This window comes from Sphaeramia orbicularis, chromosome 13, assembly GCF_902148855.1.
Source record: "Sphaeramia orbicularis chromosome 13, fSphaOr1.1, whole genome shotgun sequence".
NCBI lineage: Eukaryota > Metazoa > Chordata > Actinopteri > Kurtiformes > Apogonidae > Sphaeramia > Sphaeramia orbicularis.
The window spans coordinates 31,039,225-31,063,620 of NC_043969.1; the positions used below are offsets into that span (position 1 = coordinate 31,039,225).

Below are 24,396 nucleotides of genomic sequence, written 5' to 3' on the forward strand. Positions count from 1 at the left end.
AATTGGTGTAAAATACAACTTGTCATCTTTTCATGGTCATCAGATATGACCCATTTGGACGCTGTCATCTTCTGAAACATTAATTCAACAGTAAAACCCACTGAGTTTGATAAATGACAGTGGCTGAAGATTCTTGTTTTTACATTCAGCTATTGATATCTTTGCTGAAAAAGTCACTTTTTCCTCAGTTTTCTCCATTTTAATATAATAATCTTTGCATTTTCTGTGAGTTTTCATGAGTATCTAAATTAAGTATAGACAATTAAATATAAAAAAATAGGATTTACAGAGAAAAAGGCCAAATGCAGAGGGCAATATTCTAATAAATTATGATAAATCAGTTTAGGAAAGTTAAATAGAAAGAAAAATCCATTTGGAAACTACTACAAAATTTGCACAGGGGCTTTATGGGTTAATAACTAGCTGTCTTAGCTGAAGGAGCACCATCAGCAGGAAAGAAAAATAGGAGAAAAGATTTCTATTATGTTGCACAAGCTAACATGTAGCACTTAGTGGAATGGAGAATATATTTTGTGTTTTTAATCTGTTGATAAAACAAAATAAGAACTATTTTTAGTCCACTTGGAAGTATTGCACTGCTCTGACTCCAAAAGGCCAAACCAACAACTCATAAATCTGTTTTATGCTCTTAGAAAAAATGCCCTGAAGTAAAGCACTTAACCCTCAACTGTTATGATGGATGTTTGTGGTTACCAGTCTGACTAGTGAGGTTGAACGGGGCAGTGGGATTGTTCATTCTGCTGGAAAAGACAGGCTTAAAAGCAGTAAAAATGCCAAAAGTACAGGGATGGAATGGTTAATCTGTGTGTTTTTTGGTTCTCTGTGTGCAGGTAGAGCTTCTCTGCATGGGAAGGCCTCCCTGCAGATTGACCCTGTGCGCTCCGAAGACCAGGGCTGGTATGAGTGCAGGGTCCTGATGCTGGAGCAACAGTACGACACCTTCCACAACGGCAGCTGGGTACACCTCACAGTCAATGGTGAGTCATGTTCCCATAGAGCCTGCTCTCTAACCTGGGAACATGAATGTGTGTGGGTGTAGATGAAAAAAAAAGGAAAATCTGCATCACATATTACAGTTAAGCTTCCTAGTGTTTGTTAAAGTGCTTTAATAAAATGCCTTTATCCTTTCAAGGTCAAAGTACAAGCTTTCCATTCTTAGCTGAGGGACTGTTTTTATACATATTCAGTGTTGTGTCTTATTTAACTAAAATATGAAGAATTTATGTTGCAGTCCCTGCAGTCAAACACAACGTTAGAGGAAGATTTAGTCATGTGAGGTATTTCTGAGGGAAAACGGAGTCTGGTGCAGAGGTTTAGTTAGAAGAGGGATTTAACTCAAATCCTTCAGATGTGATTTGGGGAATCAAAAGAGGGTGTGTCTTAGGGAATACTGCACATTCACCATCCTCACCCCTGCTGTAAGATCAAAAGCCGAGCAGAGAAGTATTCAGGGTTTTTTTTATTTTTGTGATTTTTTGGATTTTCAGTGGTTGTTAGTCTTATTTAGGCACACAGTCTTAAAATGCATCACAAATACATACAAACATTAATGTGCACCACCAATTAACACACAAAAATTATACCTGCATAAAGATGCAGAAATCTAAGACCAGCAGTAAGCGTCATTAGTCAAATACCAGAACTAAGATGGATTTTAATGTTTCAGTTCTCATATACACAAAGCAATTTATTCCATTTGACACTGAAAATAAATACAGTATATATACATAGGAATTAGTGTCACTTGATACACATGTGAAATGATCACATGTTTTATATGGATAGTGCAGTTTATTAAGAGTGCTTTCTATATTAACAGAAGCAAAGTTATGCTTCTCCACTGCTGTACATTTCAGTAACATCCTAAAACTAATCTGGTGGTCTGGACTAGTAGAGGTCAGTCATACTCCTAATGAGCAAGCACTGGCATTTTTCACAAGTAAGACTATACATTTCCTATTTTCTGGATGACATTGTCTATAAACTGACACCATGAGATGAATAAATTGGATGTCACACATTCTTTCATCAGATAAAGTTTCTACAGCTGAAATCCAAATACACATCTTCTATTACAATGGTCAACAATGATTTTCCTTCTAGCAGAAAATGTCATTTTACCTCATTTACATAAATCAGGTATGTTAACTCCAAATTTCTCCAGCACATCAATGCGCAAGTCAATATATAAACATTAGCAGCATATCACACCAGCATTTTAGTTCTAAAACTTCAAATTGTGTATAATATTGTTTTATTGTTGACTTGTGTCAATATCATAATACTGGAAGGGCTCAGAGCGTCTGTGTGTGTGTGTGTGTGTGTGTGTGTGTATAAGCATGATTCTGCCAAAATGAGACATTTTTAACTGTCCAATTTGGTACCTACAGTTGAGGAATAGTCCCATCTCCACATTAAATATCTCAGCAAGTGATTGATACGACCAATATTTTCGGAGATATTCGACATTTTGGAATACAATTGCTTTACAATCACGGAAGCACAGTGCATGATGGGAAATGAAGTTAAAGACAGGAATGCCACATTTACTAGCTACAGTCCCGACATATCGGTAATGGGGCAGGTTCTGAGGGGAGGGTTCCAGAAGGTACGAAAAAGGTAAACGAGCTTCACAACAGCAGGAGACGTAGAGGAATTAGTAACACCGGTTAAGTTTCACTTCATTATGTGGTACACACAGCACGGACCCCCCTCCCCCCGGGTGGTTTACAAATCATCCCCCCCATTTTACGAACTATTCACCCCTCATGGTGTCTGTGCGCTCCAAGGCTCACAATTTCACTCTGCAGGTGCACCTTGCGTATTAATATATGAGTTGTCATTCACATTTTAAAGAATTACTAGCCAAACAATTTTTGTGTCAGTACTCTTAGTACTCTAACATCTTTTCCCAAAACTCTGCTCTCCCCAGCATAAAAGCTACCACATCTCGAACCTGCACATACTAGTATAATAATGATATCCAAAGAAAAAGGAAACATTATTGTTAAAGTTTGCAAGGCCCAGTTATCCAAACTTCTTTCTTTCTTTCTTTCTTTCTTTCTTTACTTGTCCACTTTTTTATTCCTCTCTCTATTATGTTTTGCTTCATGTTTTTTATGCACAGGCAGCAATAATATGTTGAACATGTAGAAATAAATAATCATCAAAAGTGATTTCTATTATCTTCGCCTTTATGGTTTTACAGCTGTAACTTCCCCTTTATAATCAGACTCATATTTGTGAAGGGTTGCAGATTCTACATTAATAGGCCAATATGAATGAGTGATCGTTAAACACATTTTTCAATAATTCTTGCAACTACTTTTCAATAGACCTGGAGTAAAAAGGATGAGAGTCTGGCTAGAAGAAAATTGATTGTGTCCTGTTTAAGGCGGTTCCGGCAGGGATCGTCTGTGATAGTCTGAGAGCTATCAAAGTGATGACCAGGCGGAAAAAAAATCTGCACCTTTGCATTTCCCAGGAATGCCCCAGTGGCTTTGAGAATCCTGTGTGAAGTGTGTCTCCACATTGTTGCAGAGCACCAGAGACCACAAAGACAATGATGCCTTTGTGTTTTTTGTTTTTTTTTTATTCAACCATGTATCTGTTTCATATGAGGAATGTGTGTTTTTTTTCCCCTCAAATACCTCTTAAACAGATATTATATGAATCTGCTTCTTACATTTTACAGTAGATGTAATTGAATAAAGCTTTGCTGTTTGCAGATTTTTGGTGCAGCAAAGATGTAGTGAAGTATCTGCAGTAAATTCAAAAAGCACGTCTTGTTTTGTGGTATTATTATTGTCATTTACGTCATGTGGTTTGAGAAGAATAGTTCAAACCCAGAGCAGTGACTTGTGTGTGAAAGCTTCACAGGTCTTAAACATCAGAAATCTGTAATCCTCTGTGCTTCTAACAGAAGTCTGTGCCAGCAAAGTAGTTATTTTTGGTGTGTGAACTTATGAGCACTGTGTGAAACTCATGTATATTCGATTTGATTGCGCATATGTCTTACAATGCTTGCAATTCTCGTACATGAATAATGATTACAGCATGCTGCACGTGAAATATTATCTAAAAATCATCTAGCCCTAGTCCATGGGAGTGCATAATCATTTTGGAATAAAAAATGCTGCTGTATATAAATGGATATTATCACTGCAGAACATAGCGTTTTTCTTTGGTGTGTGTTTGTGTGTCGGGGTCTGTCAGTACAACACACACTGAGAGCGACTTTGTGTGCACTGTGCTCTGTGTAGCTCATTACATCAACACTGACATGACAGCTTCTCATTGGATGTGTTTGTATGCAGCTAAATCAGATCTGTTTCATGGTTGAATCTGAAGAGTGAATAGGTCACACTCCGCCGCCGAGTGTCACCTGCACACTCTTCTGATGTTTGGAGTTCGTGAGTGTCTGTGGGTGTATGAATGTCTTATTGTGTAGGCATACTGCATCTCTGTAGCTTGCCTAATCAGTATTCACTCTTTACTTCAACCTCTCTCTCTCTCTCTCTCCCTCCCTCTTGTGCTGTTCTCCACTCCTGTCAGGCCTTTCAACAGAAACTGAGCTCTTCAGGCTGTTGCAGATCTAATAATATCCGTAAATGCTATGTATATTTAACGTGTTACATTTTGACATTTCACACGACTTAGTGTAGGTAATGTGTGCAGCTTTGGGGGTGTAGTGGACTTCAGCTGGTGCAACACACAGGCTTATTTTGCTCTTCTGGGGTTTGGAGTCGAATAATAGACAGACATTCATGGAAATGTAAAAAGCAGACACTGTTTTGGAGTACAGACATTTAAGAAGGGGAGTTGATATTAAGACATTATAGTACTGTCGGCCTCTAAATGGGTGTTTGTGAGGGAAGCAGGTGTCATTTTCGTCTGGCTGCCACACAGACACTACCCGTTTCCTTTGGCCGTTGGTATTTGCATACACTCCTCCTTTGAGTTCCTGTTTGCTGGCCTTAACTTCCTGCCAAGCGGACAGGGAATTCATGCCCACTCAGTGGCAGGTGTCAGATGGCAAGGCCTTGTGCCCGAAAAAGACACTAAGGCCACTCTCTCTCTCCCTCCCCTCCCTCCTTTCTCATCTTCTCTCCGTTTTCCCCTACTCCCTCCTCTTGTCCTGCCTTGTTCTCTTATCTTTTTAATGCATTATCAGTTTTTTTTTTACTATGTATGCATTAGTCACTGTCCACATGTCGTCCATTTTCCTCACCAAAGGAAACAGACCCTGCCACTGTTACTGGGCTACTGATAGGGTGACTTATTTAGTTGACCCAAGTACAGCCCAAATGCCAGCTCATCTGTCCATCACATCCATATGTGTGTCTGCTCTTGTCAGCCACTAATGGGCCCGTTGGAGCTTATGTGAACAATCATCCTTAGACCCAGTGGAACCATGCAACAAAGATTTAAGTAGCTTTATTTTTGTTTGTTTATTGGCCTAAATAGCATACGCTGGCTGAAATGTCACCCCACATTTGGCTTTTTTTCACAAATGCACAAAAAATTCCTCAAAATTCTTCTTTTTTTTTCCTAAAACTGACTATGGAATTGAATTAGGGAGGAGTGTAAGGAAGATCGTTAGTTTGGGACTTGTTTTCTTCTCACTAAAATACACACCCTGGCCAAGAAAAGTCATCACCTGGATTTATCTAAGTAGTTAGAATCCTTCCACTGGATTATTACTGCAGGTACTAAAATTAAGGCAAGATAAGGCAAGGCAAGTTTATTTGTATAGCACATTTCATGTACAGGACAATTCAAAGTGCTTCACATAAAACATAAAAGCATCACAGGAGAGGCATAAAACTACATTTAAGATGAGAGAAAGTTAAAATATAAAAACATTAAAATTAAAATCATCAGCAATGAAATGTGATTTTAAAGTTCCTTTAAAAGACTTTATTTAAGAGTTTAAGGGAAAGCTGCAGTAAACAATAATGTTTTCAGGCCTGATTTGATTGAAACATGAAGCAGTGTAAAGGGAGTACAAAATAATATAACAAAAAATATAAAAATAAAGGTGGTTGATTATCACTGGGTGTTTATTGCTTTTCCTTTTTTTTGGTGGGGGGGGGGGGTTACATGTATGTGGATACACATGTATGTATGTATGTATGTATGTGTATATGTTTGTAAATACTTATATATGAATATGAATAATGAATGACTGAACTTGACAAAGCTGAACTAAATAAGTGTTCAATTCTTCCCACTCATTTTCAAAAACACTGTTGCCCATTTAGTTGGAATAATTTCTTTTTTTTTTCAGACATATTCCTCTTTTTATTCCTATTTAGTCACATTATTATAATCATTAGCTGTAATGATTATTTATTGAGTCCCAGTTACACTTAGCCTGGTCAGCCATCTGGTTTTCTCAGTGTATTCAATACTAAGAAAACAGTCTGGAACTACTCCATTCACTGTGAATTATGCCCAATCTATTTTATACCAGGCAAGTCACAAGTCAGAAGTCTTGGGGGTGGTCTGGGGGCAGGTGTTTCGCAATGTGTCATACACACCAACTTTTTTTTGTCGTGAGTCAAAGTCACTTCCAAGTCCGCAAATCTCCTTACATCTGTTGTTAGTTGTTTGATTCAAAATAATGATTGAATTACAGATTAAACCCTGTATTCTTGAATTTCTTTGACAAAAGCATCACGTTCCTGTTATCTGTGATTGGTTAACTCGGTGCCCGTTAGTCCCACCTTCATATTTAGGTTCAAGCCCCGTGATTCCAGACGGATTTCTTATTGAGAAATGCGGACAGGGTGTGATCTGTAATTCAATCCTTATTCTTGAATCAAACAACCAACAACAGTTGCAAAGAGATTTGCGGACTCTGAACTAACTACAAGTATAAATCTAATTGTCAGAATCATTTCATAAGAAGAGGTAAAAAATATTTTATTCCAGTTTTTTTGGCAACAGTGCATATAGAGAGGTTATATTTGTTGTCTTCTGTTTGGGTTATATTTATATGTTCTGCATTGATTGGATGAGCAATTGATTGATTTTGATTCTCCTTTTTCCTCCATGCTTGAAGTCAAATTAGAAGTTAACACATTTCAGCTGCAGTAAGTTCTTTAACCCTTTACCTTATGCAGTACTGGTCGATTAGACTGTTTCCATGGATAAAGGTCATGTGGTCTGATGAGTCCAGATTGACCCTGTCTCAGCATCTTCAGTGTATATAATTAATGAAGAGACGCATTAAGTAGGATGAGAATTTGACACACAGCTTACTTTTCTGTTGAACAACTCCCAGGATTCTTGGTCGTGTTGACACTTTTTCTGTGATGAGCTGTACCTGATGGTGCAGAAGAACTCCCAGGTTGACAAAATGTACCTGCTGTTTGCACTGCCATGTATACCACCTATTTTCCATTTAGTGATGGGAACTCCCTTAACGAACATCAGATGAGAATTAATAACAGCACTTAGTTACAAAATGAGGATGCATACACACATTATGAGCTCAGTGGTTAAATGAGAAGGATGGGTCAAATCTTTCAATAAAATGAATGTGAAATAAAAGACACTGATAGCAGTTGCAACTAATAACTATCATGCATAACGATGCGTTTAATGTCACCACTGACCCATCAACTACATGCTGTTCCACAGCAGCAAGAGATAAATAAACCAGACATGCATTTTATTAGTATCACCATTAATCTATCATATAATGTAATGAGTGTTAGAGAGTGAGAGGGCAGTATGGACAGGCAGATGTCTAAATGTGCTAATTGGGCGATTCATTTACTCCATGCCAGGTGCTTGTGTGTAGTATGAAGCATGGAAAGACTCCCAACGGCAAGCAGTGACCCACTTGTATAGCTTCACCTTTCTTTCTTTAACTAAACACCAAAATAGTGCCACTATTTATAATCAAAATATTTTTGTTGAACTGCTGAAAGCAGCTGGCAGCGGAAACTACAGTTTATTAGTCTGCAGTAGGTGGTGAACAGTTCCCCTGGGACTGTTAGTGGAGCTCAGAAACATCAAGTGGAAATGTAGCGATGCTGCTAAGTTGCTTCTCCAATTTTTGAACACCAAACTGCAGCGTATACAGGATATTGTCTCAAACTCTGGTCCCAGGATGGAGAACTAGTCCAGAACATCGCAGCAGCATCACCTAGCTCTTGTCAAATAGTTCAGTCCATGTTCACTATCCCAATATACAAGTCTGTTTATTCACACACCCTTTCAATATGTTACACCTTTTTGCAAGAGGAAGAAAAAAAGTGGCATTCAAATACCTGGATTCACAGTACAACCTGAAAAAAGTGACACTGAAATATTAAAGCGATCACAAGAATTTAATGTCTATTAAACTGTGAGAGAAGAAAGAACATGACAAATTTAATAAGAAGCCAACAATGCAAATATTACACCTTTATGTTTTTTTTTTAATGTCTGTTACATGATTTGAATTCATGTATATTTACTTTAAATCATCCATTCCTACTTTATTTGGGCTGCATAGTAAACTTGCATTTTAAGTATTTCAAAAACATGCATCTGCATCATCAGTGAACTCTGTGTGTGTGTGTTTGTGTGTGTGTTTGTGTGTGTGTGTCTCGAGCAGCATACAAAATACTGAAAGGTCTGTAATGTTCATTTTTATTTGTAATCTTATTTTTAAAACCTTTTTTTTCCAACTTAAGTCAGACCAACTGTAATTGTGATTGTCCCCCTGATAAAAAATATTTTTAGATTCATGAAGAGGTGAAAGTGCCATATGTGACATGAGACAAAACAATAACTACCTGCTGTTTTTACTTTCTCCACAGCCCCACCTACATTTACATCGACGCCACCGCAGTATGTGGAGGCAAAAGAAGGTGGTAGCACTCTTCTTAGCTGCTCTGCCCAGGGAAATCCTAAACCAATGATCAGCTGGCTGAGGGAGGGGGAGGAGCTTGCAACCAACACAAAATATTCGGTAAGAGGAAAAAAAAAATTATGGCAATCATTCAGATGTATGGTTGTGTACCAATATAGTAGAGGGGTTTTGTGCACAGATGGTGCCATCCACTGAGTCCATCTGTACTGGAAGCATGTTATGCACTATATCTCACTCAGCCTCATATAGTTGTTGTGCTGCAAAGATTATTACATTTTGCGTGATAAATAATCTCTTGAATATAGCATTCAGTGCATTCTCTAGTTTGGGAAAATGTCTTGCTTGCATGTTTTCTGTGCACAAAAAAGAGAGTTGTTGATAAGCTAATTAGGAGAACCATGAGTGATCCACTCAGCAGGACTGTCAGTCAGTCCACACATCAGGCAGCACATCCCGACTCGTCCTGATTCAGTAATGTCTGAAGTAAAAATAAAATGCACCGTGAGTCACTTAAACTATGCTAATAAAAGGTACAAGCATTAGAGTAGCTCCCTTTGTTGTCTGGTGATGCATGTTTTTTTTTTATTCCTGTGGAAAAACTCCCAAATGCAGATACTCTGATGCTATGACAAGATATTTCTGGCACAGCCTCAGTGTGGTTTGATCGCTGAAAATGTTTCAGCTACATAAACCGTCAACAATAAACAGCAGGTTTGTGGCGTTAGTCAGACGCTTAACACACTTGTTCCATTATACATAACTCAGACACCAAAAGCTTCCATGTACCACAACCACACAATGTTGCATCTTGAGTAAAAAGGTGCAAATATCACCTTTTTCTCAAGTGGAAATCTCATCCTCTCACTACACTATCGCAAGTGCTCCCTGCACCTACATTTGCGAGTGACAGCTGAAAGCAACACTTTTTTGTTAGGTGTCTGGAGGTTGTCAGACATTAGACAAAAGTAGGAATTAGATGTAGACAAGGTAGGTGAAGGTAAAGTAAGGTATGTTCGCAAAACATTAACTCGCAGGTGCTTGTTACACTGTAAAGCTTAGAACGTCACAGATTAGTGATTGTTTAGGATGAGAAGAACATGTTTAGGCTCGATGCCTCCTTATTTTCTGTATACCTTCACATTCTCGCATCGTTGATATAACAGTCTGCTGCAGGCACTATCAACTCTTAATAGCTGCCTGTGCGATATAGTGTAGAGGAAGTGACAGGAGTGTACAGGAGTGTCTATTAAGGGCCTCCCTCATCTTCCCCACTCTCTTTCATTTTCCCTTTTTGCCTCAGCATCTTTCCCCACCGTCGCCTCTTTTTAACACCGCTCCCTCTGTAAACGATTGGACAACATTCTGATGCATTATTAATCTCCTTCTTCTGCATCAATATTGCATTAGTCCTAATATGAATGTTACACTAAAAATGAAAATCGCTAGTGAGAGCCCAATGCTGTACTTCACTGGGTTTATAGTGAAAAATACAGAGAGTGCTGTATTTATCGGCTTTCCACATTCATTTATTGTTTGCAGTTTGAGTGCAAGCAAAACCTTCCGACTTGGGAAAGCTCCGTCTTGTGGCGAGATGAGAAATGTGTGTGTTTGTGTGCATGTGAGCGGCCATGAGGGTATATTTGCTCACCCACATGCTCAGCTCCATGGAAACGTCATGAAGAAAGAGAGGAATGTGACAGACGAGGTTAGAGAGGATGAAGAATCCTCATCATCCTCTCTTTACTTTCTTACTTCATTTATTTGCATGTGGAGAAAAAAAAAGCTTTAAACCAAAGACACTGAGAAAAACAGTCATGCAGGAGAGGACAGAACTAGAAGTGGGACTACAAGGGTCTTCCCCAAAAGAACACTCAAATTATGAACAAAAGAGCAAGCAACAAAATCACAAGAATTCTCAGCAACTCCCCACTGTTTCAGAAGTCAGTGTAGTGGATGTGACAGAAATTGAAATTCAGCCTTCATCTCATGCTTCACCTTATCTTCTCCCCTCTGTCCCTTTTTCTTTCTCATCAACTGCTGACTTCCTCCTCCTCCTCCTCCTCCTCCTCCTCCTCCTCCTCTTCCTCCTCCTCCTCTTCTTTAATCTTCTCTCACTCAGCTTGGATTGAGTTCAGCCAAGGCACAGAAAGTATTGGAGTGGACTGATGACCATTACATATCATCAGATCTTGTTAAGGTTACTGCCTTGGAAGTCAGCTCCAACCGCTACCGCATGTGAAGTCTGTATGAGTAATGATTTCAACAGCGTTTTAAATTTAGGTTTAAACACACACTCAGTGTACAGGGAGAACAGATTTCTTCAGTAAATGTAGTTGCTTTTATATGTTCAGCATAAAATGTTACAAACCATTTACAAGCCAGTGCAGTGTTCTTCCCTACGATCTGCTGGAGCTGCAGTGTCAGAGTGAACGGCACCAGAAAACTGAACACACTGATCAGGAAGGTTTGTTCTGTACAGGGCACTGGGCAAACTGTTAAACAACAGGGAGAACATCACACAACTCCTCCACAGAGACTTCTACAAGTCTGCTGTGACAAAGTTCATACAGGACGATGTTTCTACTAACTGCCTCTGTCACAAAAGAATGTCAGTTTAGGTCAGGACAATACACATACAATATTCACTATCACCATCAGTCCTCTGACCCTCACTTGAGCAAAGAAAAAGCAACCCAAAAACTTGTAATGGCAGGGTTCCTATGCAAGTATTGAAAATATGGAGAAGTATGGAATTTGATTTTTATAAATTTCCAGGTCTGGAAAAGTATGGAAAATGGAAACAAATGTATGGAAAAATATTCATGTTTCCAAGACTCTTACCTCTGCTCTATTTTCTAAAACATAAAATTATGAATATCTAAAAAAAGGAATGGATTGACCTGTTTTTTAAAGGTGCTTGCTAGCGCAGCTAAAATGTTTGTGTGAGAGCACATACAGTCAGCTACGTGTCCGAGAAAACATTTGGGCAGATTGACAAGTTGAATGCCCAGCCCTCTGCTCTTATCCTCCTCCAACCCATTTTAAGGCCCGCCCAGGTGTCGTCTAGTTTCACTGCTGCTTCGACGGACAGGTGATGTCCACACACTCATAAATCCAAAATAGAAAGACTGGCTGGCTGGTTGGAATTTTTCTTACCAAAACATCTGGAAATAAGGGTTTGGAAAAAATAAGGAAATTTCAGGTGTGTAGGAACCCTGTAATGGGCAAAAGGCCACAGAGAAGGGATCCCTCTTTCAAGATGAACAGACTGTGAAATGGGCTTTTCATCATAGTAGATAAAGTGCTTATCTGGGCGTTATTGACTGCACTTTAATATAGTAGTATATATAAAAGAAATACAGCTGATTCTGTTCGCCATAATCAAACATATGACCTGCCAACAAATGGCCTTTGTTTTAAAAGCAAATCAAACCACAGATCTTTGCAGATCAGTAAGAGTTACTGGCATGTGATGGAGGTTGCACAGGAACAGAAAACATGCCAAATCAGCCAGACTCGTCAATACGAGTCTGTAATTAATTTAAAGAAAATTTTAATCAATTTTAATTTATTCCAACTTTTTTAAATCAATGCAAATGGCTTTCCAAGCCTCAAATCGATTCCTCGCAATACATGAGTGTTTGGTTTACACTCCTAGCTCGTGCAGGGCCTCAAATGTTGAGTATTGCAGTGATGCATAAAGTGCTAATCTTGTGACAGACAGTTGGAGTGATGACACATTTGCCAACAGACTGACAGAAGTAAAATTGAGCTTGGTCTTGTTGCATCTCTTGACTAAAACATTTGAAAGACAGATGAACAGGAATGATTCTGCAGGCGCAGCAGATTCCGCCCTCAGCTGCATGAATGGACAGACTACAGCTGTGTATGACTTGAATGGACAGAGCCTCGGAACCTGTTGCATAATTTATGAGGGTATTTCTATTAGGTTTGGTTAATGTGTTTCTTCACCACTTATTGGTTCTCATCAGCGCTTCCACACAAGGACGCACAGCAGCACAGATTTAGACGTTTCCAAGGTTACCACATGTAAGACTCAAACCTGAGTTAATTAAAACATGACATATTCATGATTTTAAGGGTTTAATGTCTACATCTGTGTTAACCTGAGGCCTGACATGCAGCACTTGTGTTTACCACAGTGTTTTTGCTGTTCTTTATTTGAGGTTTTATGTTAGTTTATTTCTCCTGCACATAAAACCACAGGTACATGATGGCACTCTAACCATCCTTGGCATCACTAGAGATGACAGAGGGGCGTACACATGTCGAGCCTACAGTGACCAGGGAGAAGTGCTCCACACTACCCGTCTGTTGGTTCAAGGTACAGTATGCATGCATGCATTAGTTGTTTTTTTGCAATGACAAAATCAGAAAATGCATTCTGAATTCTATTTGCATAACATTTTGAAATGGAAAAAGCCCATGGTTGTTTAGTTTAACGGGGTTTTTTTTGTGTGTGTGTTTTTTTTCTGTGTGTGTTTGATTTCAGTTTAGTTTTAGTTCGTTTTACAACTGAGCAAGCAGTTTCAGTTAAATTTTTCAGTTTTTATTTAATTTTAGAGCTAGTTTTTCAAGTATTTTTGATTCAAAGAAGTTGTAAAAGTTAAGATGAAAGAGCACATCACATCAGAGAGTACTTGATTTATTAAAAATCTCATGTTATGCTTGTCATTTTATTCCTTTACATCCTGAACCATTAGCATTGCTTAACAACTGCAGTCACCAACTCTCATAGCTGAAACAAGATCAAACTGTAAATATATAACATAATCCTTTATTAGTCCCACGGTAGAGAAATCTGCAATATTTCAGCAGCATACAGATAGACATATTATATAAAAAGTAATATATAAAAGTAAGGATTAAAGTAAGAAATTCAACAAGTATAAAAAAAAAATATAAACAAAAACATAAAGTAGCGCTCAGTAGAAACAGTGATAACAAAGTACAGAAGCATATATGCAAAAGAGCACATTCTTGGACCTTGCTGAGAGTCATATACTCTATAATAATTGTAGAGAAAAACTGTACAAAGAAAAGATCAGTATTGTTGTGTATATGGTTGTGGATGTGTGAGGTTTATTAATGCTTGTAAGACTACAACCTGACAGCAGGAAAACTTACATACAACAAAACAAAGCTGTTTTTATTTATTTAATTTTAATTTGCTTAATATAGTTTTTTGTATTTATTTTCAGTATATTTTAAGCTGTCTTTTTATTTAAGTTTGTTAAATTAGTTTTTTCACACTATAATAACCCTTTCATGTTGCTTCCAAAATGAGGCCTAATACTAATTTGCATGACTGAAGTCATATTCGATGGTATTTAGTGTAGGAGCAGACTCGTGCAGCTCTTCTGATATTTCTAACACACCTTGTGGGTCTTTACCAGTCAGTCAATAGGTTAGTCTGGGGCTCTGTGTGCATGTGTGCACAGCCATGTGTGTACAACAGGATCTGTCTGTGAGAACGTAGCTGTCTGTCTCCGGTCCATTAACCAGGCTCTCTGCTAGACACAGATCAGATAGATGGTTATGATACCAGCCTCCATTTCTCTCAGCCTCCTGATGCAGCGGGGCCGTGGGAGTTAACCGTGTGTATTTAACAAGCAACTGAGCATCTTGCTTTCATGGTAGAGTTGGCACGAGGTCTGTCTTAATGCTCAACTCCAGTAGGTGGAAACAGCAAAGCAATTACATTTCTCTTTGTTCTACTTACTGTATAGTCATTTTATGTGCACACGCTGTAAACAGGCATTAAAAAGCACTGTGTTGAAACCTAGTGGACAGTGTAATCAGTGGTGTAGATGGTGCAACTACATTAAGCATGCAGGAATTCACTGATACATACTGAAGCCACGATGATTCACATGAACAATTCCTACCTGTCATGAGTTAGACCTCAATTAGATATATGCACCTCATGTTCATTCAGCTAAAACAGAAGTAAAAACCTCACAGTATAAAGCAGCCCGCTGTAAAACCTTTGATGGCACCAGTTTTAGGCTAATAGTTTTTGATCCATTTATATTTTATAGTAAACCTCCAACTCCACATAGTACTAATTGGGAGGCACAGGATTAAATCTCAGTTAAAGGAGTGATATTTAGCTTTTTTTTAATAGAATTATGCATTTTAAAACATTTCCCTTTGGTCTACATAAACTGTAAATGCTATACTTGGGTCTGAATTCTTCATTAATTCAACTCTGCAGGTCCATCTTCAACCCTATATCTGAGTAATAACATGAGAAAGGTTGTTTTGAGCGCTGGCCCTTTAAATGCAAATGAGCCACTTCACACCCCATCCCCTCCAGGTTGTTGGCTATGCTGCTCTGTCCCGTTCAGCCACCTCTGTTCGTTAATACAACCAACAACTGAACATTTTAGGTAATCGGCTCGAAATTTGGACATAATTTCAGTATGGACTACAACCGCTGCTGCTGACAGACACTTATGTTGTACTTGGGGAAAGATTCATCGAAAGTCTTGACCTTATATGTGCAAATGTTGTGACGTAACTAGTTATAGACATAACAAATTAAGCCGGAATTAAAAGGGGTTGTAGAAATCCACTTGATTTTTGCCAAAATGAATATAATGATAGCTTTGCAGCAACTGGAGGGTTCAAATTCAAACTTTGGGAACTATTAGGGTCCAAATACACAAATAAATGTGTCTAAGACTAAAAGTGGGTTTAGCAAAATATGACCCCTTTTACCTTTGTCATATCAAATCAAAATAATATTGGAAGGATGGTTGTAACACAAACATTACACCAGTCACAGAGAAGAACTTTGTTCAGGTAAAAGTTTGTTATTTACTTAGCAAAAATGTTCCTCAAAATGAAAGTAAAAGTAGTCATTGTTGAATAAAACTCTCCTTAGTTTATGTTTTACAATTTTATTCAATGTTTTAGGATTGATATTACTTATGCATTAATGTCTGATGTTGTTCAAGATCAAGGTTGAGTTCATTTTCTGTACGATTGCGCAGTTTATTCTGCAGCAATGCTTAATATTCTGTTAGATGTACATATGTTTGTAGTATCATTGTCACATATCTCTAAAAGTCAGCTTTATGAGGGTTTGTAAGAAGTAGAACATAAAGGAACACATGAAGATATGTGGTTTTTACTGGACAGGAAGTGACGAAGAGTTGTAAAATGAAAGCAAATGTGCAGTAAAAAGTATAATATTTGCCTCAGACTTGTATTATTATAGAAATATACCTCAAATTAATTTAGTAAAAGTGCACCATTATATCTCACCACCATATACATGTACACAAACAGCATTACACTGCCTCATAAAATCTTTTTAATGTGCAAAACATTAGAGTAACACCATAAAAAAAGCATCTATACTGAGGTGTAACACCTAGAAAACCTTGACATTAAAGTACTTGGGCTATCTTTGGTAGAATATTGGCAGGAAAAGCCGAGAGACATGAAACGCAGGATATGATTAGGACTCAGAGTAATAACAAGCAGATATCTGAGGAGTCATGATTCTCACTCCTGTGATCTGTTTTTAATTGTTCTGCGAGACACTTGCACAGTGCCGTCAGTGGTCCCACCTGATGTATAAAGCTGTGCACACTGAGAGGAAAATAACCAGGAGGCTTGTATCTGGGCCCACTCATAAAAGACAGCTTACCTTTCATGGCTTCCACTGTTTTATTGAGAGTTAAGCACAACCTAGAGTACCTCAGAGGATGGAAAGGTTACAATGTGAAGCACGCAAAAGCTCCTGCACTGACTACTATTAAGGTTACAGTAGCTGCCTGCTCACTGTATTTTACATCAGGCTCCAGTGATATATTGTAAATAATGCATAGTATGTGCTCTTTCTCAATCTGATCTCTGCCTGAAAAAAAGGTTACCATTTTTTTTTTTAAATACTTCACTCTAGACTGTGCTATTCTGTGTGCATAATAAACTAAAACCATTGTTTTTATGCCTCTCAGGGCCTCCATACATTGTCTCACCACCGGAAAATGTCACTGTAAACATATCCCAGAATGCACTCTTCACCTGCCAAGCGGAGGCATATCCTGGCAACCTGACCTACACCTGGTTTTGGGAAGAGGACAACGTCTACTTCAAGAAGTAAAGTTATGATCAAGTTCAAGTCTGTAATGTCACTTAAGGGGAAAATGTTAGCGTTTTAAGCACTAACACTTAAGGGCCCCTCGCTAAAAGTCTTTAAAGCACCACTGTGAATGCTGCACAAGGCTTTTTATCCCGAAGCTTTTGTGATATGAGTGACATTGTGTGCCTCTGAGGCTTTTGCTGTGCTGTATTTTGACTGACTGTCACTGTGTATTTGGTGTGTTTGTGTGTGCATGCCAGTGTCCTGTCCTGCTGGGGCCCTGGAGGCAGTGAGAGTGGGCCTAGCAGGGGTCTGTCTGGAGCGTGCCAGGCGAGTTAGTGCACTCTGATGACAATATCACATGACTCAGGCCTTGTGTCATCATATGCCCCTCATGCGGTGATGATCCGCAGTACAGCCAAGACCTCTGCAGGTTCCCCAGAGCAGGTCTTTAGAGTCTTGCGGGGGTTTACAGCGACCGAGTGACAGACAGAACAACAGGGAAAGGAGAACGAGTGAATGGGGGTTTTGACTGGCAGTGAAAATAAGCATCAAAGGGACTTTCACAGAGCAAATGCACTGAAGTGTCCCATCAAATTTAAATGGATTTTATGGCATCAGTCTTTTTGCAGGATCCTGAGTTTTGCAGGAAGATGTAGGTAAGATGTAGCTAAGAGACTGTTGTATTTTTTGAAGTGGTAGGCTCTACAAACATATCTGTAATTATGTAAGCGATAAATTGATTTCAATAACTCCATAGTGTTTTATATTTTCAATAACAGCCATTAATAAGAGAATGTGTGGGGTTGCAAAAAGCAGGTTTTAAGTAGGTTTCAGTATATGCCTGTGTGGTTATATGGTGTTCGCTGACAATAACTGACTCATTATTAAGATAAATATTGTCTGAATTCCCCGTTTTTATGATAATACTGTGTTGATTTCTGTAAAGAGGACTTGATTCAGTTTTTCATTGCAAATCTAGATCCAAGTCCTTCAGTTTGTCTCATTTGCTCCTCTACAGAGCTAACACTAACTAGCCTCTAGCTACAGTCAACCAACAAATGTGTCAAATTTAGCATCAACAAATTACTCTAATGCCCTAAAACCACTACAGCACAAACTCCATGTAAGCACACAAGCATTATAACACAACAGTCTTAACATATTCAGTCTCTAAGTGCACATATTTAGACTTACTGATATAGATATTGGAAGGATATTGCCATTAACAGTCTATAATTATTTGATGGTTGTGGTTCAGGACGTAGAGCAGTTTGTCCACAGACCAGAAGGCTTTGTTTACACCATCAGCCCTAGTCCTCAATTCTGATTTACTGCTCAGATCAGATTTTTTAAAACTATTTAACTACAAGGTGCGCATTAAAAAAACATATTTTTCAACCAAAATATGTATTCTAAGTATTATCAGTATTTATTATGCATGTCTTGCTCCCATATGTAGTATTTTTGACTTAATTTACTGCTGCATTTGTGTATATGTTACATTTCAACTAACTGAATTCCATGTGAGTGATTCCCACCAATAAAAGGATGTAACAAATCTTATTTGAAATTAATTTAAAGTTGCATGAATTCTCATCTTGACTGTTCAGATTGAGGTCACGTTGAAAAAGATTAGATCTGTTTCTGATTGTGATTCTGTTATATTCGTGACAGTGTGAACTTCACAGATGCATGGAATGTGATCTTTTCAGTTCTGATCCTGGTGACTTCTAGAATTCACATGACTTTCATATCACTTTAAATGGAGATTCAGTATAACTCTGCACTGGAGGGCGTCACTTACATGGCATGAAAGTCAAATGCAATAAAAAAAAAAATTTAAATGAAAGCAGCAGTAAAATGAATCCAAAATATCATACATAATCGTAAAACACTTACAGGGATCCTATTACTGATAAATTAATACTGATAATTTTTACATATTTCAACTTAATTGAAAGGTTTTGAATGCAAAACTTGTACTTGTAGCACAGTAATAAAACAATGACAAGGACTTAGTTAGTGCTAATACTTACTTATAGTATTTAGTTTAAAGATAATGTTTTGAATGCAGAACCTTTAATAGTAATAAAGTATTTTCACTGTGTCTATTAGTACTTTACAAGAGAAATGATCTGAAGTCCACTGCTTTTGTGCATGTGCTGTGTTGTGACCAATTTATATCAGAAGCTTATTCCAGCCATATTTAAAAGAATCATGTGAACGGCCAAACAGAATCCAAATCAAATCAAAGCAAAGCAGTAAATCAGAATTGAACACTTGGGCTGAAGTGACCCAGATCAGACCTGAAAAGATCAGATTCCATGTGATGTATGTTATTTACAGTGTCATTAAACAGTCAGCTCTCTGGGTTCAGATGCAGATGCAATCAAATTCATAATATTGTGGCACATGAATTGCGATAATGATATGTATGAGCAAAGCATATTAAGATTGTAAGAATAATTAGAAGATTATGGAGCAAAATTGTAGATTATGGTCATGCAGAACAAGTAATAGATAAGTGCTTTCTAACTACAAAAGAAAAACCTTTTATGGTACTAAAAACTAATGAGGAATATATGCATCTTAATATAAATGACCTTTTTTACTTTACAATTCAGTGAAGCACACAGAAAAGATTCCGAAGAGTTTTCTGCAAAAATATATATTATCATGAAGCGCAGTCATTTGGGGATTGTTGGGTATTTTAGGGGTCTGTCAAGCCATATGATGTTCTAAATAGCTTATAACTGACCTATAATTGATATATAAACCACTGATTGATGTTTCAACTTCTTTTCTTTGCTATGAGGTGGTTTCACATGTTCTGTTTTGGTTCTATTTCTGTTGCAGGATAAAAGGTTCACCTAGTTTATTGTATGCAGTGAGAGCAGCTCCATTAAAACCTGAATATGTGTGTCATCATCAGTGTATTTAATTTTAAATGGTGTCAAGGGGGAAAACATGAAGGTTGTAGCATTTGGTGATTACAGCAATTAGCAGATTTATTTGAATCTCCTGCTCTGTACTCGGTGTTCTTTGGACGCCTCTCAGAACCGGCTGCTGTTCGACTCTCTGCTGCTCTCTTATGGCACCCTGATGTAACTTAGCAAAAAAAGAAAAAAAAAACCTAGACATACTCTGTCCTGTTGGTGTGTTTCAGTAACACGCTGTGACAAAACGTCTGTCTCTTCTTGCAGTGATCTGAAGCTCAGAGTGCGCATTCTCATCGATGGCACCCTTATCATCTTCCGGGTCAAGCCAGAGGATGCTGGGAAATACACCTGCAGTCCGAGCAACAGCCTCGGTATCTCGCCCTCAGCATCAGCCTACCTGACTGTTCAGTGTGAGTGTTACCGTGGCAACAAAGTGTAGGGGGGAGGGGCAGGAGACGGTACAGAGAGCTGTGTGAGGAGGGAACAGCAGCAGCAGTATGGAGGCTGCTGGTGTTGGAAGCTGCTGTATTATTTGGCAGCACTGCTGTACCACTGTAATGCAAAACAACCGTCTTGGATTTCAAGGTCAGATGTTACAGACAGGGAGCAGACTTAGCCCCTTCGTCATTTTAAGCCAACCTCCGACCACTTTCACATTTTCAAAGGCTTTTAATGGCACAATTATTGTATGCTTCGAGTCCAGCCTCATTCCTGTGCACGAGGATGAAGGCAGCCTCGTACTCAGACTCCATTTTTCCCAGTCTCTTTTGATTCTGTCCCCTCAAATGAAATGGTGACCTTCCTGTTCATCAGCAGAGACCGATGAGAGAGACATACCACTTCTGGCCATTTGATGACGTTTCAGCTCTTGTGCATTGAGCTAATTTGCTCCCAAGTTGCTGTTAGTCATTGATTACTGTGCTGCCGTTCGGGAGAGAGCTGCGGGATTCACTGCACTGCAACCACGGGCACTGATTTCATCACTGGCCTCAAATACTGCTGCCAATGATGAAACTAGTGTCCTGTATCCTTGATGTTAAAATCGCTCAGGTCTTTGGTATCAGTTGGAGTACAAGAGCATTTTCTACTGTGAACATTTCTTCATAAATCAGATAATGTCAAATCTTGAGGCACTAATTGTATTGATCATGTATCCAACATCCCTAACAGTGGTCTTTGCTTTGTGTTTAGACCCTGCACGAGTGATTAATATGCCCCCGGTCATATACGTCCCACGGAAACTGCCAGGGATCATCCGTTGCCCGGTGGACGCCAACCCACCCGTGACATCTGTAAAGTGGGAGAAAGACGGCTACCCTCTCAGAGTGGAAAAGGTCTGTCAGCCTCATAGCTTTAATAGCGTTGCTGATTAACCAGTGATTGTATCAGAAAATTAATTTTCCTAACATCACATTTGATTTAATGTTTGTAATTTAACACATTTCCATTTGGATTTGTCCGTTTCATCTATTTGTGTCATGCACACACAGTGCCCAAACCTCATCAGTTTACATGACATCAGAACTTGTAATGAAACTTTTTTTTTTTTTTTTAACCAAAGTTACAGTTTCTTTTACAGATTGATGTTAAATAAAATTCTTCTTTACCTAGCTTTGCAAATAAACCAATGCACCAAAAAAATTATGTTACTGAAGCACAACATCTAACCAAATGATTCAACATAAATGGAGCACATTTTACTAAAGAGCACATTTCTTACTTAAAACTAAAATGATCCTCTGGTAATTATTACTCCAAGCTCACAGAACCATATCTGTCCTCTGGAGTGGCGTTAAAGAAAAAGAGTTCAGGAAAACCTCTGAAAACAGACATTTTATATTCCCTGATGTCTTGTAGTACCCTGGTTGGAGCTTGATGCCAGATGGAAGTATCCGTGTGGCAGAGGCCACAGAAGACTCCCTGGGCACCTACACCTGTGTGCCTTACAACGCCCTGGGTACCATGGGCAAGTCCCCCCATGCCACTTTGGTGCTAAAGGTATGTCGTCACTGCTCCATTTCCCAGATTTACTTGATGTTTCACCCAGTTGCAGGCGTGTTCTAATGGTGCATGTGTTTACCAAGGATCCCCCTTACTTTAATGTGAGGCCTGGGGGGGAGTACCGTCAGGAGGCTGGGAGAGAGTTAGTAATCCCATGTGCTGCTTCTGGAGACCCTGATATACCAACTATCACCTGGAGAAAGGTACGCTACACGAACACACACCACGAGGAATGTCTTAAAATGATATTGTACTCTTTTGGGTAATCGCTGCTTTACCATATTATTGTGCTTTCTGCGTCTTTTAAAGGTGGGGAAGCCAAGCAGGAGTAAGCACAACATCCTACCCAGTGGCAGCTTACAGTTTTTGTCCCTCAGCAAGGAGGACCATGGAGAATGGGAGTGTGTAGCCACTAATGTGGTCACAAGCATCACTGCCAGCACGCGTATCCTAGTCATCGGTACAAACAATCTACAAAGTGTCAGAACTGCTCAGTTTCCTTAAACACAGACCTTGTTGTGGTTTTATAGCCAGTTGTTTTCCCCACTTTTCAGTGAGTTTTGACATGTTTGCATGAAAAAACACTCATTCCTTAAAGTACATACTAAATGCAACATGGACACTGCGGCATTATTAAAATGATTTCATCTTATAATTATCCTCACAAGCACCTGTATCTGTGCTGTGGAATCTGCTCCTCTGTCACTGGTATAAGGAAATGTAGTGACTCAGAGCAACTGATTATGTCAAAGCAAATATGAAGTCCACAAACATTGACTCTTTTTTTTGTCTTGTATTTACTAAAGAGTCTCTAGATTAAAAAAATAGACCATTGAAGTGCTGCAGATCCTCAAATTCAACATTGTATAAAGTCTCCATTTACACCGAATGCAAATTGTGGGGTTTAGCTTTTAATAAGTACTGCTTTTACATAGCCTTTGTGAGTCTGATTTGTGATTGTAGCAGTGATTATGCCTTTTGCTTGCCTAAATTGTCATGATGCCTTTTAAAGCAGTAATCCTCTGAAGTGAAAATGTCCTTTTCAGTTATAAACTACTAACTCTACTGGCAGAATTTTAACATGTACAGCCTTTCATTTATGTAATTATTATACAAGGCAAAATTATGCATTACTTATAACATGTGAGGAGGGTGACTGGCACAGAAGGCTTTTTACACCTCACTTTTTAGTCATTGTACATAAGCGGCACTCATTTAACACAGTCTTTTAATAGATTTATAACTTTTATAAAAACAATTAAATACCTTCTATATAGGTGATGCATAACTAGGCTTTGAAAGTAGTGATAGGTTAAACTAAAAACCTTTTTGATTTCCTTCCTGTTGGCTTTAAAGGATGCATTATGTTGTACATGTAGGACCAGATTGGTTAAATGTTTGCACAGGAATGTTCTGCTGTGTTCTAATTCTTTGAGATGTGGGGAAGTGTGTTAGTTTGCCCCAGTACCCTATTGCCCCTGCAGTCATGGGGTCTAGTCAGTGTCTCACAGCTGGCAGCGTTCAGCCTGCCTTAATGTGACCAGCTCTCAGCTGACAGGTGTCACAGGGCGATGGAGACAGCTGTGTGCCTCAGACCATGCTCAGGTCTCTCTTTTATCCAGTCAGAAGTAACTGGCTGCAGGCCACACAGCACAGCTGTTAGGTGGGTGGCATGTGCAGGGCTGCAGACAGCTCTGCTGCTCTTGAACTTGACCTTACGCTGGTCACCACCTCAGTCAGCATCACATTATCAACTGAGCAGGAACACACATAATGAGGGATGAAAAGAACGAGAGAATAATCTGTATTTCTATTATTTTGACAGAAGCATAATCATTGTTACTCAGTCTGATTCACTAAGTTAGCACTTGATAATCATGATCTTAATAATCATATTTATATGAAGAGGATATCTACAGTTTAATAATGTATAATTGTATTTAATTATGTATTTGATGAGGAGAATAAAGATGAAGAAAATTGTAGCCATGCTTTTAATTTTCTCCCTTTGTTTCCACAAACTACTCAGGCACCAGCCCACATGCTCCTGGTAATATCCATGTATTACCCTCGACAACCTCTGCTAATGTGTCCTGGGAACCAGGTTATGATGGCGGCTTCGAACAGACATTCTCTGTGTGGTATGGCCCAGTGTGAGTGCTCTTCGTTTACTTAAAATCAATGTTAGCTGTCTGCGGATGTGGAAACACTACCTGGAGCTTATTGGTCTAGTTTGACTCAGGAGGAGCAGTCTTTCTTCGTTTTCTTCCTGCTCTCTTTATTGATGATGATAAATTATGAAAATCAATCATCAGCTCATGGGAAAATAGTTTTGACAGTGTATTTCTCCAGGTGTTTAGTGGATGTGTGTGTGCATAATTCATGACTTAGAAAATGCTTGGCAAAGTGTTTCTTCGATTTTGACATTATCTTTGTGCTATAAGCAC

The 24,396-nt window shown here is 38.7% G+C and overlaps 1 protein-coding gene across 4 annotated transcripts in view; it reads left to right on the forward strand.

Moving 5' to 3' along the window:
* The window catches only part of igsf9ba (immunoglobulin superfamily, member 9Ba), a 70,966-nt gene that overhangs the window by 25,665 nt on the left and 20,905 nt on the right, over window positions 1-24,396 (forward strand). For all 4 annotated transcript variants that reach the window (XM_030152442.1, XM_030152443.1, XM_030152444.1 and 1 more), the window contains exons 3-12: window positions 852-998; window positions 8,838-8,989; window positions 13,118-13,235; window positions 16,882-17,023; window positions 20,213-20,358; window positions 21,140-21,282; window positions 21,806-21,946; window positions 22,033-22,152; window positions 22,259-22,409; window positions 23,979-24,102. In XM_030152442.1, the coding sequence (XP_030008302.1) occupies window positions 852-998; window positions 8,838-8,989; window positions 13,118-13,235; window positions 16,882-17,023; window positions 20,213-20,358; window positions 21,140-21,282; window positions 21,806-21,946; window positions 22,033-22,152; window positions 22,259-22,409; window positions 23,979-24,102 (1,384 nt within the window). The remainder of the gene's footprint in view (window positions 1-851; window positions 999-8,837; window positions 8,990-13,117; window positions 13,236-16,881; window positions 17,024-20,212; window positions 20,359-21,139; window positions 21,283-21,805; window positions 21,947-22,032; window positions 22,153-22,258; window positions 22,410-23,978; window positions 24,103-24,396) is intronic.